The 20808-nt window shown below is 36.5% G+C and overlaps 1 protein-coding gene across 3 annotated transcripts in view; it reads right to left on the reverse strand.

Moving 5' to 3' along the window:
• LOC150085010 (leucine-rich PPR motif-containing protein, mitochondrial-like) overlaps positions 1-20808 on the reverse strand; it is a 380604-nt gene that overhangs the window by 245987 nt on the left and 113809 nt on the right. For all 3 annotated transcript variants that reach the window (XM_090376735.1, XM_090376734.1, XM_090376736.1), the window contains exon 10: positions 10410-10515. In XM_090376735.1, coding sequence (XP_090232861.1) covers positions 10410-10515 — 106 coding nt within the window. The remainder of the gene's footprint in view (positions 1-10409; positions 10516-20808) is intronic.

Genomic DNA, 20808 nt, shown 5'->3' on the forward strand with positions numbered 1-20808 from the left:
TTTGCCTTTGTGTTTACAAGAAATGGTAATCGAAAGCGACGAAATCAACTGAACACAACACAGTAGGAATGAAGAGAAGATTCTGAAAATTTATTTGTTTTTATGATTTCGTGGAAGGGGAAACACATTTCACATATTAACATAAAGACCCACAGAATTTCAGCTTTCGATGTTATCGCAAATGTAATTAGATCGACTTTTACTACCTGTTGATAACAGACTCCGCTAGCAGGAACCCCCAATAAACCGGAAACTGCATATTATTTTTATTGTTTTATAGTAGTGACCTCTAGAAATATGCTTCCGTAAAACGTAAGCATGTAATACGCAAGAATACTGTGTTTCCACCTTTACTGCATTGTTTATTCAGTTTCTACATGGGCATTGCGTCGTTTATTCAGTTGCTACTTGTTCGCTGTGCATTTATGTACATCAAGCTTGCCTCCTCATTTTTGTTCTTTTTATACTTGTGCTCTATTCCCAAAAAAATGAGAAAAATACTTGAAAAAAGTGTGGAAAGGAAGCGTTTTGGTGAAAATACTTTAGAGAGAAAAAGAAAAGCAATATTGATAGAAGAAAAATATGAAATTGTGAAACGCTTTGAGCAGAATGAAAGAACATGTCATATTGTGCGTGCTACAGGCCTCAATGAAGGAATGCTGAGAACAATTAGAAAGAATGCAGAAAAAATAAAAGCAACTTTCATAGCAGGAACAATACAGTGTAACAAAATCAATTAGATCAAGATACAAAGAACTGGAAGAGATGAAATGTCTTTTATCTATTTGGATAGAAGATCAAACAAAGAAGAGATCAGGAACAAATTTGCTTATGATAAAAGCAAAGGCATTGGCAATATTTGAAGACCTCAGAAGTAAAGCTGAAAACCCTGAAGAAGTGCCTCCCTTTACTGCCAATAGTGGCTGGTTCAATAATTTCAGAAAACGTCACGCTTTCCATAATGTGAAATTATCAGGTGAAGCTGCGAGCGCAGATGAAGCAGCAGCAAAGGCATTTCTACCAATACCGAAAAAACTAATTGAGGAAGAGGGCTATACACTGGACCAAATTTTCAACTTGGATGAAAACGGACTATATTGGAAAAAAATGCCATCACAAACATATTTCAAGAGAGGAAGTGCGAGCTCCAGGCTTCAAGGCTGCTAAGGATAGATTGACCATTATGTTAGGATCAAATGCAAGTGGCGACTTGAAACTGAAGCCTGTTGTTGTTTTTCATGCAGCCAATCCACAAGCGTTAAAAGGGATCGTAAGAACTACCCTGGGTGTTTACTTTAGGAACAGCAGAAGAGAATGGATGACAGGGCAGATCTTCACTGACCTTCTACTAGATGTGTTTGAGGATGTGTTTTGAAGCTACTGCAAAAAGAAAATGAAAAGGAAAATTTTGGATTTTAAGATTTTAATTATTTTGGACAATGCACCAAGTGACGCTAAACCCTTGCTGAACTGTCACCAAACATCAAAATCCTGTTTTTACCACCTAACACAACATCCCTTATCCAGCCACTTGATCAAGGTGTAATTGCTCCTTTTAAGCACTATTACACATGACGCACATTTAAGACGTTGATAGCAGAAACAGAGGGCCAAAATGCACCAACAATTAAAGACTTCTGGAAGCAATTCAACATAAAGAATGCAATTTACATAATTGTGGAGGCTTGGAATGAAGTGACAAAAGAATGCTTAAAGCTTCTAAATTAAAAGCACATTATGTTGCCCTTGCAAAGCAAGTTGGCTTTGAGGAATTGGAGGAAGAAGATTTAGAAGAGTTGCTTCAGTCTCATGAAGAAGAACTTTCAACTGAAGAACTGCAAAAACTTGTTGCTGGAGGGCAGGTGGAAGATGAGGAAGACAGCGAAGTTGAATGCCTAAATGCCACCATAAAACAGCTTTCTACTTCAGAGGTATCTTCAGATTTAAATTCATTTGAGAAAAGTATGCAATGGCTAGAAGATAACAATTATAATGCAGAAAGAAGCAGAAGAGCACTTCATGCAATTCGATCTGCTTTGGAGCCATATAAGCAGCTGCTTTGTGAAAAAAGGAAGATTGCGAAACAACAGAAACTAGATGTATTTTTTATGAAAACACCCAAGAAAGAGACAGAAAATGAGCTACAGCCCTGTAGTTCTGGCTTGACCACATTTCATCCAGTCCTCATCGGCATCTCCTCCACCTCCCGGTTCCAGTAATGATGACAACCTGCCGCCACTTTCCCCATAATTCCACTGCTTCAACCCTTTCTCAAGCCCTTTCCCTCAAGCTGTCTTCATTTATTTTTAAGGTAAGAATCTAAATTTAAATGATTAAATTATTAACTTTACATTTTTCAATGTGTTAGTGTTTTTTACGATTATTTATTGTTTGGTAATGTTTTGGATACAAATGTGTGTCCAATCTTGGGTGGTCGGCACCTAAACCTATTTTTCCCATAGGGCCTGTTGTTTATATTGCACGATTTTGCATTGCACTGGGTTTCTAGGAACAACAACTATCGTGTTATACGAGGACTGACTGTACTAGTTGCAAAAGCTAAAGAGATTGGAATGTCCTGCAAACACCACTGTGTTATTCTAATGTAATGAATGATACATCATTCATTACATTAGCCACTCACAGAAGCTAATTCTGATTTAATTTTTGAAATTAAGGATACTTTACTACCAACCACTGCAGACACACCATCTACTGACACCTACTGACATCCTTTTGTTTTTCAAAAGTGAGATTAAATTTATCCATTAATGTTTTCAATGATTAAAAAACACAGTCACCCACTGTGATGGTGTTCTTCGCTGCTGAAAGGCCAAATATTTCTTCTGTTATGGTGAAATTAACTTAGACTCTGCCCACTTAGCTCTTATCTGACACATTGGTACGTTTGTTGATAGTCATTTTAAAAAAAAAATCAAATTTCAAAGCAAGTCATTCAAATTATTTTTTTCTATCTATTTTGTCAGCAAATTTATGAATCTGTCTGGTTACAGTTTTGAGATACCCTTATAATAGATTTTTTTTTTTTTTTTTTTTTTAAACTATCCAGACAAAATATCAAATGTCTAAGAATATATAAATTCATACACCGACCATTGAATAAAATTTAATATGACTACAATCTTTACAAAAAAAAAAAAAAAAAAAAAAATTTACAATAAACTATTACGGAATGCTAAAAACTGTAATAAAAAAGATCATTTACAATAAAATTTGCTAAAATATAAAACATTAAAAGCGCTAAAAATCTGAAGCTTTCGGGAGCATCAGCTCCCTTCTTCAACAGTGATATAACTTCCTGCAACATCTCCTTAAGTAGCAGGCTCACGGTACCTCCACACGTGGTATTTCTCCACGTGGTTCAATCGGCACATGGTCAGAACTGGAAGCGGAAATGTCTCGGGAACGTGGCAAAGAAAATCGTTCATCCGACCTTAATATAATTGTTTCAAAGATAGGATTAATACGTATACCTCTATCTCTGTTTATTGTATTCCTACTGGATGAACTAATCCGTAAACCCTCGAGCCATTTACGCTCCCAGAGCGTAAATGGCTCTGGGAGCATAAATGGCTCGAGGGTTTACGGATTAGTTCATCCAGTAGGAATACAATAAACAGAGATAGAGGTATACGTATTAATCCTATCTTTGAAACAATTATATTAAGGTCGGATGAACGATTTTCTTTGCCACGTTCCCGAGACATTTCCGCTTCCAGTTCTGACCATGTGCCGATTGAACCACGTGGAGAAATACCACGTGTGGAGGTACCGTGAGCCTGCTACTTAAGGAGATGTTGCAGGAAGTTATATCACTGTTGAAGAAGGGAGCTGACGCTCCCGAAAGCTTCAGATTTTTAGCGCTTTTAATGTTTTATATTTTAGCAAATTTTATTGTAAATGATCTTTTTTATTACAGTTTTTAGCATTCCGTAATAGTTTATTGTAAATTTTTTTTTTTTTTTTTTTTTTTGTAAAGATTGTAGTCATATTAAATTTTAAATTTTATTCAATGGTCGGTGTATGAATTTATATATTCTTAGACATGAGTTTTCCCGACCTCAGAGGCCTCTTTCAGGACAAAATATCAAAAACTGATTAGTCTCCTATAAAATCCACCATCAAAACTTTTAATAAATATAAATTTTTTACCACTAATATAACTCACATACACAACAGTGTCTGGATCTTCATATCTTAATATGTGCTCCTCATATAATTTCTTCTTTAATTTTTCAATTATTTTTACCTTGAGATAAGTTCTCATTAGCACTCATCATTCATTAGTACTTTTTTTTCCTCACAATAATGTCATTTTAAGGCTGGAAATGAACAACCCTACATAAAAAAGAAATCAGGAAAAGAAAACAGTCATGAAGGCAGAGAGAAATGCTCAGACTGCTCACTGTCTGGAGAAAACAAAATGAATACCAGATGGCTGGTTTCAGTTATGTTTTCTCTGCCAGCCATGAAAAACTTCCATGAAATGTCTACAGAACCACTCCAAAGTGAAGTGATTACCAGAAGCAATAGAACAGAAGCTTCAAATTTTACTGTGGAATAAGAAATGAAGATTTGACACCAATTTTTCAGCGGTCAACAAAGAAAAGTAACCACAGGTTGCCCACCCAGGGTCTACATTATCCACTTTCATGAAGCATACTATTTAAGCTGGGGGGGGGAAAATATATATATATATATAGAAACAAAAGTGGATGTACTGTAATAACAGGCATATTTTCATAGGTTTGAGGTTTGCTACTTCAGTGAAATGCATTTCGAATTAAAAACAAACATATTGTAAAAATCTTTAAATGCAGTAGACTTCAATAATTACAAAATTCTTCTGCTCAGGAAGTAAATTTATTTAATCCATTAACTCAATTCCTAATAATAAGCGTTCTCATTTATATCATTTATCGTTTTTTTTTTCTTGAAAGAATTTTTAAAAATATACCTAGCAAGAACTTATTGCAGAAAATTCATTTATCCACCATACTATACCATGACATTTATTGCTAAACTGATTACATACCTTAATTGAAATCTATTGGCACACCACTATCTCACACTAAATTGCAAAATATGGTAACTAAAGAATTATCCAGTCAAACAATTCCATAATTAACCCTGTGGTGTACAGGCTCACCTGAAAATTCTCTTTTGTGTTAGTTTCCAGTTCAAGATTAGTAGATGTTCCTGTATAATTTCCTAAATATATACAAATCTTTACCTGAATAGTTCTCTAGAAGTCATACGTGCTATTTATACAAAGTTAAGTGAAATTGACAAAATAGAGTAACATACACAAACACAAATTCAAACCAACTTTGTTTGAAAATTCGTGTGCTTTAAGGCTTTTATGAACTTGAAAATGGAACTGACCAATAACTTATGTTTACAATATTTGTTTTATAACAGAATTAATAAAAATTTATTTTTTTCAAAAAAAAATGTAAAAACATTTTTAAATTTAAATTTGTCATAAAAAAAATTTCCTTTAATAGGTTTAATTCAATACAAAAATATCAAACATCGTTATGCTGAAAGCAAAAAACTCTTTTCAGAAATAAGAGTTGTTTTTTTTTTTTTTTTTCAGAAAAAAGTCAGTCTGTCAGGCTCTACACCACCTCATGTATTAGAAGTTGGTAGACACTACTGTTTAATTATAGTTAATATCATCAATTTGATTCCTCAACAAGATCTTTCAAATAATAAACAATAAACATTTGCAGATGAAAAACAAACTTGAGAGAAAGATCACAGACTGTGAATACTGTGTGCTGTACTAGAAGTCACAAGACCTTGTTCATAGATTATGGATTTTTGTTCACTTTTCAATACATTTAAAACAGCCCACAAGGTAAGGTAAGGATTTTCCAAGAGTTACTGAAATTTGAAAATGAACTGCATACCAATGCTCATCAGCACACCAGGAACAATATTAAATTTTTTCAAGGTCTTAAGCAAGAATATTTGTTCAGAACTAAGTGTTGCCAAATGCTGTAATAAATGGTAGAAAACACAGCTGAGCACAAAATTGCGGTAATTTTCTTTTGGCAAAAGAATCTTTCAAAAAGTCACTATTTTGTAATTCAGTCATCTCCATTTGCTTCAAAGCTGGGATTTTACTTGCATTAGTGGCAATGCAGATTTCATTTGATCTAGTTTAAAAATCAGAACTTGGAGAAAAATTTATTTTTGATTTGCTGAAGGATGGTAACAAACTTATTTCTTAGTGTTAGTCACTCAATCAGTTTGAACAATGAGTAAACAGCAGCTTTGCAAAAAGGATAAAGTGGTGCTAGTTTTGTTTATTAATATGTTACTGCAAATGTAATGCTGCAAGTTTAATTTTACTTCAAAGGCTTTAACAAAGTTTCATACCTATTAAGAAATACTGTTCAAGGTTTAGGCCTAAATGATTATCAAATGAACTAATGAGACTCGTGACAGAGAAGAAAAATGCATGGGATGCATATAAATTATCAAGCGACTCAGAAGCCTACGGCAGATAATCAGGTCACGAATAAGATAGTCTGTAATCAGGTCACAAAAGAGGTTAGACAGGTGAAGGCAGATTACGAGAAATCTTTGGCAAAGGATGTTATGAAAAAAAAGCAAGCATTTCTTTACTTATATAAACTCTAAAAGGAAGGGGATGAATCTGATTGGTCCACTTTATATCAATGGTTCGACTATTGATGATCCTGCTCAGATAGCAAACAAACTGAATGAGTATTTTGCATCTACATTCACACATGAGGAGTTATTAAGGTTTGAAAATGGCAGAAGGTTATCAAATTGTAGCAGGGTGCTTAATGATTTTGTAATAACTCAGAGCAAAGTGGAGGAGAAATTGTTGAAGTTAAACATAAGAAAGGCATCTGGGGTGGATGGGATCTATCCAGTTATATTAAAGGAGGCGGCATAGCAACTAAGCAAACCCTTAGCCATAATTATGAGAGCATCCTTGGACTCAGGGGAGGTTCCCACGGACTGGAGATGTGCAAATGTATCCCCAATTCACAAAGGGGGATCGAAGGGTGACACGAGTAATTACAGACCAGTTAGTTTAACTTCTGTTCCGGGTAAAATAATGGAGTCACTGGTTAAAGATGCATTGCAGGATCATCTAGACAAGACTGCAGCAATAATTCAGACACAGCATGGGTTTGTTAAGGGAAAGTCTTGTCTGACAAATTTGATAGGATATTATGATGTGGTTACAAAGGAACTGGATGCAAAAAATAATTTTGATATCATATATTTGGATTTCAGGAAAGCTTTTGACACTGTTGCACATGGAAGACTATTTTACAAATTGGAGCAGAATGGTATTAAGGGTAAGTTGCTTCAATGGATAAAAGGATGGTTAAGTGGGAGCAGACAGAGGGTGGTAATCAATGGGTGCTGCTTTTCGTGGACTAATGTTATTAGTGGAGTCCCACAGGGTTTGGTGTTGGGTCCACTGTTGTTTTGTATATTTATCAATGATATTGATGTAGGTATATCAGGCTTAGTGTCGAAGTTTGCAGATGATACAAAGGTTGGCAGGATTGTTAATGGCAGTGTGCTACTGCAACAGGATCTAGAGACAATTTGGGCAGATGGGCTAAGAAGTGGCAACTTAAGTTTTAACCTTGACAAATGCAAAGTACTGCATATGGGTAGAAGTAACCCGAGAGAAACGTACCAACTGTGTGGTACTACACTTAAGGTGGTAGAAAATGAAAAAGACCTGGGAGTAATTGTGCAGTCAGATATGAAGTTTTCTGAGCAATGCAGACAGGCTGTCAGGGCAGGTCATGGGCTTTTGTCAATGATAAATAGGAATTTTGCTAGCAGGGAAAAGGAGGTGATTGTTCCTCTGTATAAGGCAATGGTCAGGCCACGCCTTGAGTACTGCACACAGGTCTGGAGGCTTCATTTAAGGAAGGATGTAGATTTGTTTGAGTGTGTACAGAGAAGGGCAACAAGATTGGTGAGGGGAATGAAGGGATCCTCTTACCAAGAGAGGCTTAAGTTCTGCAAATTGCAGTGGCTGGAGACTAGGCACCTGCGCGGTGATCTGATTGAGATGTATAAGGCCTTGAATGGGTTGAGGACACTGAATTCTGATGGGATCCTTCCACTTGTTCAGATTACGAACCTAAGGGGGCATAAATTCAAATTAAGAAAAGACAGATGTAGAATAGATGTGAAGAAATTTGCCTTTAGCCAGCGGGTGGTTAATTGCTGGAACAAACTTCCATCTGTCGTTGTGGAAGTTGATATGTTAAATAAATTTAAGGAGGAACTGGACAGGCATTTGGAGGGAATGGTGTGATTTTTTTTTTTTTTTTTTTTTTTTTTTTTTGGCTGATGCTGCATAAGCTCATACACTTGCTTTCTTGCATCACATGCCACTACTACAACAGAAAACAGTAATTCATCTTTCCCCTTAAAGTTTTACATTAAGCCCATTAATGTCAACTAGAAAAGCAAGATCTAAGATCCATTTATCTCATAATTGTGGTACTAAAAAAACAAAAGTTTACCCATGCTTATCTATTTCAAGTTGTAAGTGAAAATCCTTTCATGCCCCCCTACTCAGCCAACTGCTAAATACACAACAGCTTCATACTCTTCTTCGACATCTTCCAGAAAATGGTGGAGCTGGTGTGTAAAACCACTATATTGAATAAGAATCATTTTTGAAATAACAATATCCATAACATCCTTCAATGGAAAATTTTACAGCATAACACATCGTGAAGAATGATGTAGTCAAATACCACTGGAGTTTTTGAGCAAACCTGTGTAGCTTCCTCATAAATTCACTATACTATTATACACTGGTAATCTTAGAATTATCCAGGTTTTTCCCACTGTTTGTTGTTCATTTTTCAATTCCAGCTCAATTTCAAAGCAGCAAGCGTTTCCTTTACTTCCAAAAACAAATCCTCCATGCTAGTGGGAACATTTTATAACTGCAGAAACTAGTTAGAAATTTGTGAAATGTAGAAGCAGCATCAATACCATGGATAGATAACAGTGGGCACTATCTGGAGTGTCACTGCTTTCATTACAACTGAGTGATCGCATCCTCAACTTAAGTTGTTCAAATAAATTTACATTTGGACCTGCAGCATTTCAGTTTATTGGTTGGCAACTCAGCACACTGCCAACTTCTGCCATATATAATTTTATATAAATCATGTGTCATGAATATAATACAACTTGATATAAAATAAGAGCAATCTCTCAGTGATTAACTTTATAACTCATTTAATTAACAGCAGCAGCAGCAGCAATTAAACAAGAACAATATATCACTGTGACAACTCAGAAAGATACAGATTTATTTCTCTAACACAGAAGGAACAAGAGCAGTCATATGTTGCCACCATACAGAATAAAAAATGTCTAATAGATAAACCTAGTCCATAACCATATAGCTGAAATCAATTATAGATAGGAATATAAAAAGTCACTTGAAAAATTGCCCTATACAATTAAACATATCTAAATGTTTCTGGATAGAGGCCTGGTATGATGAACACTACTCGCACTGAAGCATATAAGTCTATATTTAATTGCTGCTGCTAAGTAAATAGATTTTTAAAGTTAACCCTATGAAATCTGTCTCCCCTCTGTTCTATTATCTTATGCAATAGATTGCTTTTTTATTGTTGTACGAAATTATTACTTCAATTAAATCTGTATTTCCTAAGATTGCACATCAGTGCTAAGAATGCATTCATTTGCTATATCATTTTTATTTCAACTACTATGACATGGACAAAACAAACTCCTAGCATTATAAATAAATCTCACATCTAAAAATAATAATAAATAATAAATATAATAAAATCTTCTGATCCTCCTATAACATCCAGTTCATCCTGAAGACTGGTTCACCAGAAATAAAAGCCACTTCAGTTCAGCAATCACGGTCAAAATGACCTTGGAGTACGACAATAACCCTCACAATGCCATATACAAAATATTTAGTGAATGAACATTTGGGAACTAATAGCTAGCAGCTGTTAGCATGGTTCTATTAGAGAGGTGTACTTCAATTCCCAAATTTCTGTGTTTGTCTCCCCTACTGCTTTCATTCATTATGTGAAACCACTTCACTGGAAGAGTAACAAAATTCTTTCAGACTAATAAAAAACTCTAAAATGTAAAATATTAATACATACCTATGTTATATTCATCTTAAAATGGGAGTTAAAATTACACCATTTTCACATTTATCAACAACTGTTGATAAATGTGAAATTCCATAATACCACAGTATTATGGAATTTCACATTTATCAACAGTTGAAAATAATAGTAATTCTGAAATAATTCTAAAGAAAAATGATTCATCCAAGTGGAACCACTATACAAATTTACCTGTTTTGTGATTCAAAAGAGCTACTGAAGCTGCTTTAGGTACTGCTATATCATTGATTTGATTTTTCTTCATATCTTCACAAATACTTAGGATTTGTTCTACAGGCTGAAAAAATAAAAAGTTATTGACAAAGGTCCTAAATTAAAAAAAACTACTCTATATACCTTTAAATGAGGACAAAAAATTATGTAAATCTGCCAGCAAATAATTGTATAATTTGCTGACCTGTTTTTTAAATTTCTTTTTTTTTTTTTTTTTTTTTTACAGGGGAGAAACTACTATCTTAAAAATACTAGAAAACCAAGTGCTATCCATTATTTTCCCTGGGCAATTTTAACATAACAGATATCAGCAAAATTAACATTCACCATTATCTGTTAACCACATGCCAGCTTGCATTGCATTGCTAGCAGCTGCAGCAGCATCAAAGTGATTCACACTAATAGCGCTATACATTCTTAAACTGATTTTAATATTGTGTTCTACAAATGTGTACTTTGTCCCCAAAGGCTTTGTGTGTGTGCATGCGTGTACATGTAACTTAACAAAATTTGCCTTTCAGACAAATGACAAACTCCAAAATATAAATTATTCATAAATACCAACGTTTGTTTTAAAATGGGTATGAAACTTGCCCATTGCAACCACTACATTATGCAATTTCACACATTCATAAATCAGTTGGACTAATAGAAATTCAGAAATGAATCTGTAGAATTAACATGATTTATCCAGCAGATACCATATAAAAATTTCTGCTTTGTGATGATAAAGCACCTAAAATATGCTCTTTTAAAGGAAATAAAAGGTCTGTATAAAAGTGGTTCAAGCTTAAACTTAAGAGTCAGAAGGGCTGCATCTTATTGCCACTTCCTTCTGTAATTTTTATGAGTCATTTAATAACAAATATCTTGGACAACAAATCAGCTCTGATCTGATGAACTTGAATATGGAATAGGCAAGTGGGGAGGTGCTTTGCATGGCTAATAGGACACTTTTCAAGTCTGTGTATACAGTGGACCATGCTTTATGATATTAATCCGTTACAGAAACACCATTGTATCGTGAAAATATCAATGTGAACCCAATAACACATTACTTTTTGGTAATTCACTCCAAGACCTCGGAAGTTGAAATTTTCTTCTTACTGCACTCTTTAGGGGCCATATCAGTTTACACAATGTTGTATATACACAAATTCAATACTTTTTTTTTTTTTTTTTGATTTGGTAGTTGTTGGCACATCGGCTTCTGTGGCCATATTGCACCTCCCAAGGTTTTTGCAGTACTTTTGATCCAAGCCCGAGGCGGGAATCGAACCTGCGACCTTTGGGTTACCGGGCAGGTACTTTACCCACTCGGCTAGCCCGGTCGGCTTACAAATTCAATACAGTAAATTTATGTCAAATAAGCAAAATGCAAAAAATAACTTCAACTAAAGGATGTAAAAATAAAACACATGGCCAACACATTTACAAATGCAGCTATTGGCTGAGAGGAAGGGCCACGTGGTCCAGTTGGAGCATGTGGTCCTTCCTCATAAGCTCATCATATAAAGTGAAATAATTAGGCACCGGTTAACATGATCACTGGTTAGTAGAATCACCCATTCTATAGAATCAAATTTCAAAAAACCAATTCAAATGCACTACACTTTCATTCTTATCAATGTTCAGTTATAAGAAGCAATTTTGAATAACTGTGTTTTTTCTGAAGCACATTTCTGGAGGTCACTACCATAAAACAATAAAAACAATTAGTTTCCAGTTGATTGGGCTTTTCTCTGTTAGTGCAATCTATTATAAATGGGTAGTAAACTCGATCTTATTGCACTTGCGATAACACCAATAGCTGTAATTCTGTGGGTTTTTACATTATTATGGTTTGTTTGTTTGCTTAAGAGTATGGCACATCATGCTATTATGGTAAAATGTGATTTCCCTTTCATGAAATCTTTAATCACATAAAAAACACAAATTTTCAGAATCCTTCTCTTCATTCCTATTTTTTAAGCATCATAAACCTGCTAGTCCGTATATCACTTGGCACATATCATGTCAGTTGCAATTTGTGCTTGCTGTGTTCTTCGTTATTGATTGCTTATCTTTTTTACTGTTTTAAATTTTACAAGTCAAAAAAAAAATGTTAGTGAACAGAAATATCAATTAGTATGTATATACGAGATGCTACCCAAAAGTTCCCAAAATGTATTTATAAAATAAATTAGACTCACCTTGGGTCTTATTTGTCACCTTCGAAGTAGTCCCCTTGAGAGCGTAAACATCGATCCCACTGCTTCTCCCGTGATTTGAATACATCCTGAAAGTCCTTCATCATAGTGTTCAGCACTACCTGCGATTCAGTTTGGTTATCCTCTATGCTGTCAAATATTTGACCCTTCAGCTTGGTTTTCATTCTTGGAAAGAGGAAGAAGTTGCAGAGGGCTAAGTCTAGCGAATGGGGGAGGGACGATTGCCATGTTGTTGGATGCCAAAAACTGTGCATCATGACAACATGGGCCAGCATGTTGTCATGATGAAGGACCCAGTTCTTTGTATGCCACTTCTCTGGATATTTCTTCCTGACGGCTTCCCTTAGCTGCCTCAGATGTCGCAGTAGAACTTTGCGTTGACGGTCTGGCCAGGAGGGACGAATTCCTTATGGATAATCCCACCAATGTCCAAAAAACAGATCAGCATGGACTTCACATTGCTCCTCACTTGTCAGGCTTTCTTTGGTTGGGGCGAAGATGGGCTCTTCCACTGGGATGATTTTTGCTTGGTTTCTGGATCATATCCATATACCCAACACTCATTACCAGTGACGACCGTAGAAAGGAAGTTTTGATCACTCCTGGCCCATTCTTGAAGATCTCTGCTAACTTCCATGTGATGCTGCTTTTGGTCTTCACTCAGTGGCATGAACTTGGCTGCAATCCTTCTCATGTTCAACTCGTTTGACAAAAACTGCTAACACATACCGCATGATAGTCCTACAATGCCACAAATGTCATGCATGGTCCGCCTGCCATCTTCACGAATTGCTGCCTGAACTTTTGTGACATTTTCCAGGGTGGTGCTTGTTGATGGACGCCCGGATTGATCATCGTCATCAGCCGACATTCAGCAGTTTTTAAAATGCTTAAACCAGTAGTAAGTCTGTGTCTGGACTAAAACACTGTCACCAAAAGCTTGTTTCAACTTTTATGGGTTTCTGCTGCTGTATCATTAAGAAGGAAACAAAACTTGATGCATAGCTTTCTCATGTCAACCATTGCAAACTACATGAAACACACCACCAAAGAACTCACATAAATATTCAATGACTATATCCAGTCAGACACCTATTCACAAAGCGGCACACATTCACAAAGGATGCATGCATGCAGTGTTACTTAGTGCCACAATTCTATACTAAATGTAGTTCCCGCACAACATTCAAATTTTGGGAACATTTGGGTAGTACCTCATATTACAGTATTAATTAAGCTATGTGCATAAGGTTATTTTTATTTTGCTAACCTGTGGAAATATTCTTCCAATTTTCATGTATAATTTAATTTTGTTAATTGGTAAGGCAATAAAGTGTACATTTGTGCTTTTTATCATTACTTTAAAGACTGTGGATAATATTACTTTCGCTTATATTATTTTATTTCGATATATTATTTTCGCTTATTAGAATGACCATTTAAGAGACTTCAAATTCAATTCACAAATGTGATCACAATGACCAGCACTGACTACATACATATAGTGAATGGTATTTTATTATGGACAGTCCATCATAAAGTTATTTGATCGTACAGTGAACCAATCATATGAGTCCACTGTATTATGCTGGAAGATGGAAAATATTTTCCAGAGCAAGCTTTATGGCATATAACTCAGCAGTGTGACTACTACTTTCTGAGGTAAGTGATACAGAAATGGCAGTACTCTTACCCCACCACTCACAGACTTCGATCCATCAGTATAAATTTTAACGAAGTGGAGATAATATTGTATTTGAGCAATGTGTAGCTGTTAGATGTTAACAAATGTAGTGTTTTCTCCATTGCTGGAAATAACTGTCACAAGATGGTATGAAGGCAATCCATGGCAGGTCTGAATCTATGGGATATCAGAGGCCTTTACTGAGGCGTATATTCCAATTTTCTGTTAGTAACTAACTTAATACCGGCAGACCAAATTGCCTACAGTTAGTTTCTATAGCATATAAAGGTTGATCTGCTATAGAAACATGTAGGCAACTTGGATGAGTGGGCTGACTTTGGATCTTGGTTGCATAGGAGGGCTAGCTTTGGTTCTTGGTTTCTTAGTTCAGTAATAACATTTTTCTCCTGATATTTAGAAGAGATTCATAAGCTTTGACATATAGACGTTATACTAGAAATGTTCTGAAAGCAGCTAGAGCTATCTTGAGAGCTGAATTTTGAATAGGGTTGAGACAAGATAAAGCACTCTCTAGCATAATCAAAAACAGGCATCCCATAGTCCAGGTAAGATCTGATTAGGATCTATATAAGTAAAGCAAGGTGTAACAATTCTGTGTGTGCTCCAGGTTGTGGCTGATAAGGCCCTGAGTATGGGTTTTTTTTCTGATTTTTTTTTTGACAAGCAGTCCAGAGATGTTCAATAGTAGGATGATTTTAACTTGCTTTTAAAAATTAGAACTATAAGATGAATATTATTATTCACTAATGAAAGAAGATGATTATCCAAGTGAAGTTCAGATTGTATCTTACGTCTAGCAAAGAAATGAACAGTAGAAGATTTATGGATAGTCGATAACTGTTTTGTGTGATAGCCCAATGCAATTTATTGAGATTTGTGGTTGCTGCTCAATGTAATTAGTGTTTTGAGAATAACAGAAGATTGTTAGATCATCAGCATAAAGGTATGAATCCAATGTTTTTAGAGTGATTTTGGTTGCATGATTCATTTTAATTGTAAAATGACACTGAGAACAGAACCTTGTGGGATTTCTTCTTTTTGGACAAAGTTTTAAGAGAAAGCTTGCCATAATGAGCTTGAAAAGGATCTGTGTTAAAAGAAATTTTGGATGAAATATGATAAATGGTCTATCACAGACCAAGAGAATGTAGATTCTTTCAGATGCCAAAATGCCACATGGTATCAAAAGTTTTCTCAATGTCAAGACTGTTCATTTTTGACAAAAGTATTCCTTATGTTTCCTTCAGCTTTAATCACAAGATCCAATGATGATCATCAATTTTTTAAGTGAGATGTGAATGTCTCTTATTTTCTGGGGTTTTCCTCAAGCAGCCGGTTGAAGAAATCAGTCTGTGGTTGTGAGGAACAGAATGGTCTTTACCTAGTTTTGGGATTGGCAGTACAAAGGAATGCAGCCAGGAGCTTGGAAATGTATGTTCAGTGAAGATTTGATTGTAAAAGAGGGTCAGGAGCGAAGTTTTTTTTTTTTTTTATGAAAAGCCCAAACACGAGAGGTATTAGAACCTATAGTACTTAGTACCATGCTTGGATTGGAGGTTGAGAAGACGAAAGACGATATTTGTTGACATTAGACGAACTTCTGAAGACTGTAATTTTCAGGAAATACATACGAAGGAAAGTTATTCCAGAAAACGGCAGTTGAATAAATAAATGAGGAAGATGAAAAGTTGATTCTGTGAGTTTGGAGTTGGACAGTAAATGGATGTTGGCTGGTGGTGGCACATGTTCAAACTGTTTTGAAAGAGAGAATGGGAATTATCGAAGCTAATTCAAAGGATCATTCAGAGGTGATCATTGATCAGGAGGAAGGTTTCTAGGTAGTTTAAGAGTTGGCGATTAATTGATTTGTCACCCTTTTTAGGAACTGGCTGGATATGAGCAAATTTCCAAGCAGAAGGAAAAACACCTTTGGAATAAGAAAGTGAAAAAAGGTGGCAAAGAACAGGAGTAAGTTTAGGAGTACAGGTTTTGAGAACAAGTGGAGAAATACCATCAGGACCTGGAGCTTTCTTAGCATCAAGATTTGTCAAAATCCTTCTGACATCCTTTTGACGGAAGACCACAGGAGGCATTGAATGGGGCGTGTTGGGAATGGTGGGAGGTGTTTTACCAAAATCATTAATACATGAGTTCAAAGAAAAATGGGATGCTAGCAGGTCGTCTTTATCCTTGGCTGAAGTGACAACAGAACCATCTGGTTTTGACTAAGATGAGAGCAAAGATGGGCAAAAGTTGCGGCCAATGGTTTTGGCAAGAGACCAGAATGCTTGGCTAGCATTATGGCAAGAAGCAAGTTTTCTACTCTTAACCAAATCTAGTTTGGACTGATTAATAATTGCTTTACAATTGTTGCGAGCTTTGATGTAGGCAGAAAATGAATCTGAAGATTTGGAAACAAGCCAATTACGATATGTAACAGTCTTCTCTTGAACAGCCTTAGCACATTTATTGGAAAACCAATGTTTAGATAAAGAACGAGATTTTAAAGAGGAGTGTGGGATAAAGGATTCCATTCCTACAAGAATAATTTCACTGACACAATCTGAGCAAACGTTGACATCAGAAGTTTTGAAACAGCAATCTGACCAAGGAAAAGAAGAAAATAAATCTCGCAGGTCATCCCATTTTGCATTCTTGTAATGCCAAACAATATGAGGTTGAGAATAACCATGAGATAAAGGTGCCATTGGAGAAGAGACAATCACCAAGCTGTGATTTGAGGTGCCTAAAGGACCACTCACTTCGACCGTGTACTTAGAAGGATTGTTTGTGAGAAAAAGGTCAAGCGTGTTGGCTGCATGGTTAGGATTGTCCCGTATTCTTGTAGGTAAATGAACAATCTGTGCAAGGTCATTAGTAATTGCAAAAGCCTCAGTATCTAGACCAGCTGGGTCGGTGTGACTAGAAAACGGAAGTCAGCTGGAGTTGTGAACATTAAAATTACCAAGGAAAATTACCTCACTGTTAGGAAAGTTGAACTGGAGAAGGTCAAATTGCAAAGAGAGGAAGTCAAAGAGCTCCAAGTGATTAGTGGAGTTTGGAGAACTGTAGAGACAACAGATGAATTTGACACAATGAGGTAGAGAGATTTTAAGCCAGAGAAGATCGAAATGAGGAGATTCCAAATTACCAAGTCTCTGACCTGGAATATCGGAACGGACATATACACAAGTACCACCTTGGAGGCGAAAGGAATCATACAGCAAATAATTTGGGCAACTGAGATGAGCAGTGGTCGAATCAACCGATAACTGAGATTCTGTCAGAAAAAGTACATGGGGTTTGGCAGACTGCAAGTGGAAATGGACATCGTTGAGATTAGAATTGGGACCACGTATATTTGTGAAATGAACTAGGAAGTGAAGATAGTGATTTTTATCTAAATTTTGATGCATAACGATAATACAAGGTGTGGCAATAAATTTCCTGTACTAGTGAAATAAAAAAAAAGACAAAATGAAGGAAACTCGTAAATGGTTTTATTTTTATTCAAAGTAATCAGTACCTGACTGAATGCACTTATTACACTGTTCTAAAAGTTTCTGAAAAGAGTCAGCAAAGGTGTCCAAAGAGATTATGTTAAGTTCGGCAGTTATATTTTTCTTTATGTCTGCAACTTCCTGAAATCTCTTTCCTTTGATGGTAGTTTTCACCTTGGGAAAGAGGAAGAAGTCTGCAGATCCTAGATTAGGAGAGAGTAGGGTGGATGATTGCTCTGTACAATGCCACGTTTCATCCGAAATGTCTTAGCAACAAGTGCGGAATGGGTGGGGGCATTGTAGAGCAAGAACCAGCTGCCTTTCTCTCAAAATTGTAGACTCACCCAGAAAATGCACTTTGATAGTCTTTGAAGCAGCAGTATGTAGAATGAATGCTACCCAGTAGAATCAATGCTACCCATCATTGATTCTCTCCCCTTCAGATGCAAATTCCTTGTGAATCCTACCCTGTTTGTCAAAAAACATGATAAGCATCATCTTGAGCCTGGACTTCCAAAAACAAAACGTTTTGGACCTTGATGATGATTTTGAAGTCCACTGCATGCTCTGAAGCTTCATATCTGGGTGACAGTAAACATTAATCTCCAGTGATAATACAGCTGAAGAAATTAGGATTGTCTTGACAACTCTGGATGAAGTCTTCACATGATCACACTCTTCATTGCTTCTGCTCATCTGAAATACTGTTCTAAGAAATATTCTTCAAGGATTAGGCCTAAATAGATATCAGATGAAATAACGAGACTTGTGGCAGATAAGAAAAATGCACGAGATGCATATAAATTATCAGGCTACACAGAAGCCTATGGCAGATATAAGCTAGCCTGTAATCAAGTCTCAAAGGAGGTTAGGAAAGCAAAGGTATACTACGAGAAATCTTCAGAAAAGGATGCAAAGAAAAAAAAAAAACAGCAAACTTCTTTATTTATGTAAAATCTGGGGGGAAGGGGATATATCAGATTGGTTCACTTGATATCGATGGTTTGACTGTTGGTGATCCTGCTCAGATAGCTGATAAACTGAATAAGTATTTTGCATCTACATTCACACATGAGAAAAGTTTAACATGATTTTGATTTGGTAGTTGTTGGCGCATCGGCTTCTGTGACCATATTGCACCTCCCAAGGTTTTTGCAGTACTTTGATCCAAGCCCGAGGCGGGAATCGAACCCGCGACCTTTGGGTTGCCGGGCAGGTACTTTACCCACTCGGCTAGCCCGGTCGGCCCGAAACGTTTAACAAACTAACAGGGATCTAAATGAATTTGTAATAACTGACAGCAAAGAGGAGAAGAAATAGCATTAGTACAAGCATATGATGTAAGAAAGCAAGCTTATACAGCATCAGCCAAAAAAAAAAACTTTTCATTTCACTCAACCATTTGCTTCAATAGTATAAGGTGAACATAAGAAAGGCTCCTGGGGTGAATGAGATTTATCCAGTTATATTTCACAAAGGGTGGCACAATTAATTACAGACCTGTTAGTTTAACTTCTGTTCTGGGGAAAATAATGGAGTCACTGGTTAAAGAAGCATTGCAGGATCATCTAAACAATGTTGCTTGTTTGTTTGGGTTTTTTTTTTTAGAAGCATTAGCAACTAAGGCCATATTGCTCCGGGGATATGCGGTGGTCATTCCCTGACCTTCCCGCATCCTCCATATTTGGTGGTCACGGGCTCAAACCCCGGTCTAATCAAGAAGCGTGTGCTACGCACTGCTGCTCCTGCCCACCTGGCTACAAAGGCACCCCAAACAATGTTGCAGTTATAGTTCAGACAGCATGGGTTTGTTAGGGGAAGTCTTGTCTGACAAATTTGATTGGATACTACAATGTGGTCACAAAGGAACTGGATGCAAAAAATAACTTTGATATCATATACTTGGATTTCAGGAAAGCTTTTGTTACTGTTGCACATGGAAGACTGTTGTACAAATTTGAACACTATGGCATTAAGGGCAAGTAGCTGCTACAGATAAAGAAACAGAAGACAGTGGTAATCAATGGACACTGCTCTTTGCGGACTAATATTGTTGATGGAGTCCCAGGGTTCTGTGTTGGTCCCATTGTTGTTTTCTATATTTATTAATGATACTGATGAAAGTATATCAGGCTTACTGTCCAAGTTTGCAGATAATATGAAGGTTGGCAGGGTTGTTAATGACAGTATGCTACAGTAACAGGATCTAGAAAAGTTGGGCAGATGGGCTGAGAGGTGGCAACTGAAGTTTAATATAGACAAATGCAAAATACTGCATATGGGTAGCAGTAACCCCAGAGTAACATACCAACTGTGCAGTACTTAACTTGGGGTACTTCAGAATGAAAAAGACCTGGGGTGATTGCTCAGTCGGATATGAAGTTTTCTAGGCAATGAAGGCAGGCTGCCAGAGCAGCTCATAGGGCTTTACCAATGATATACAGGAATTTTGCTAGCAAGGATAAGGGTGTGTGTGTGTGTGTGTGTGTGTGTGTGTGTGTGTGTGTGTGTGTGTGTGTGTGTGTGTTATGGAGGTTTAATGGCGCATAAGCTGCTGAGGCTATAGTGCGCCTAGCGAGGATAAGGAAATGATTACCCCTTGTATAAGACAATGGTTAGGCCACACTTTGTGTACTGCATATAGGTCTGGATGCCTCGTGTTAGGAAGGATCCAGAGTTGCTAGAGAGAGTACAGAGACGGACAACAAGATTGGTGAGAAGTACAAAGGGGCTCTTACCAATAAAGACTTAAGTTCTACAAGTTGCATCATCTGGAGACTAGGCACCTGCAAGTGATCTGATTGAGGTGTATTAGGTCCCGAATGGTTTGAGCAGACTCAATGCTGATGGGATTCTTCCTCTTGCTCACATTACGCACCTGAGGGGGCATGAATTCAAATTGAGGAAAGCCAGTTGTAGAACAGATGTGCAGAAATTTGCCT

Source organism: Mastigoproctus giganteus, chromosome 6 (genome assembly GCF_048544385.1).
Source record: "Mastigoproctus giganteus isolate SK-2022 chromosome 6, ASM4854438v1, whole genome shotgun sequence".
NCBI lineage: Eukaryota > Metazoa > Arthropoda > Arachnida > Uropygi > Thelyphonidae > Mastigoproctus > Mastigoproctus giganteus.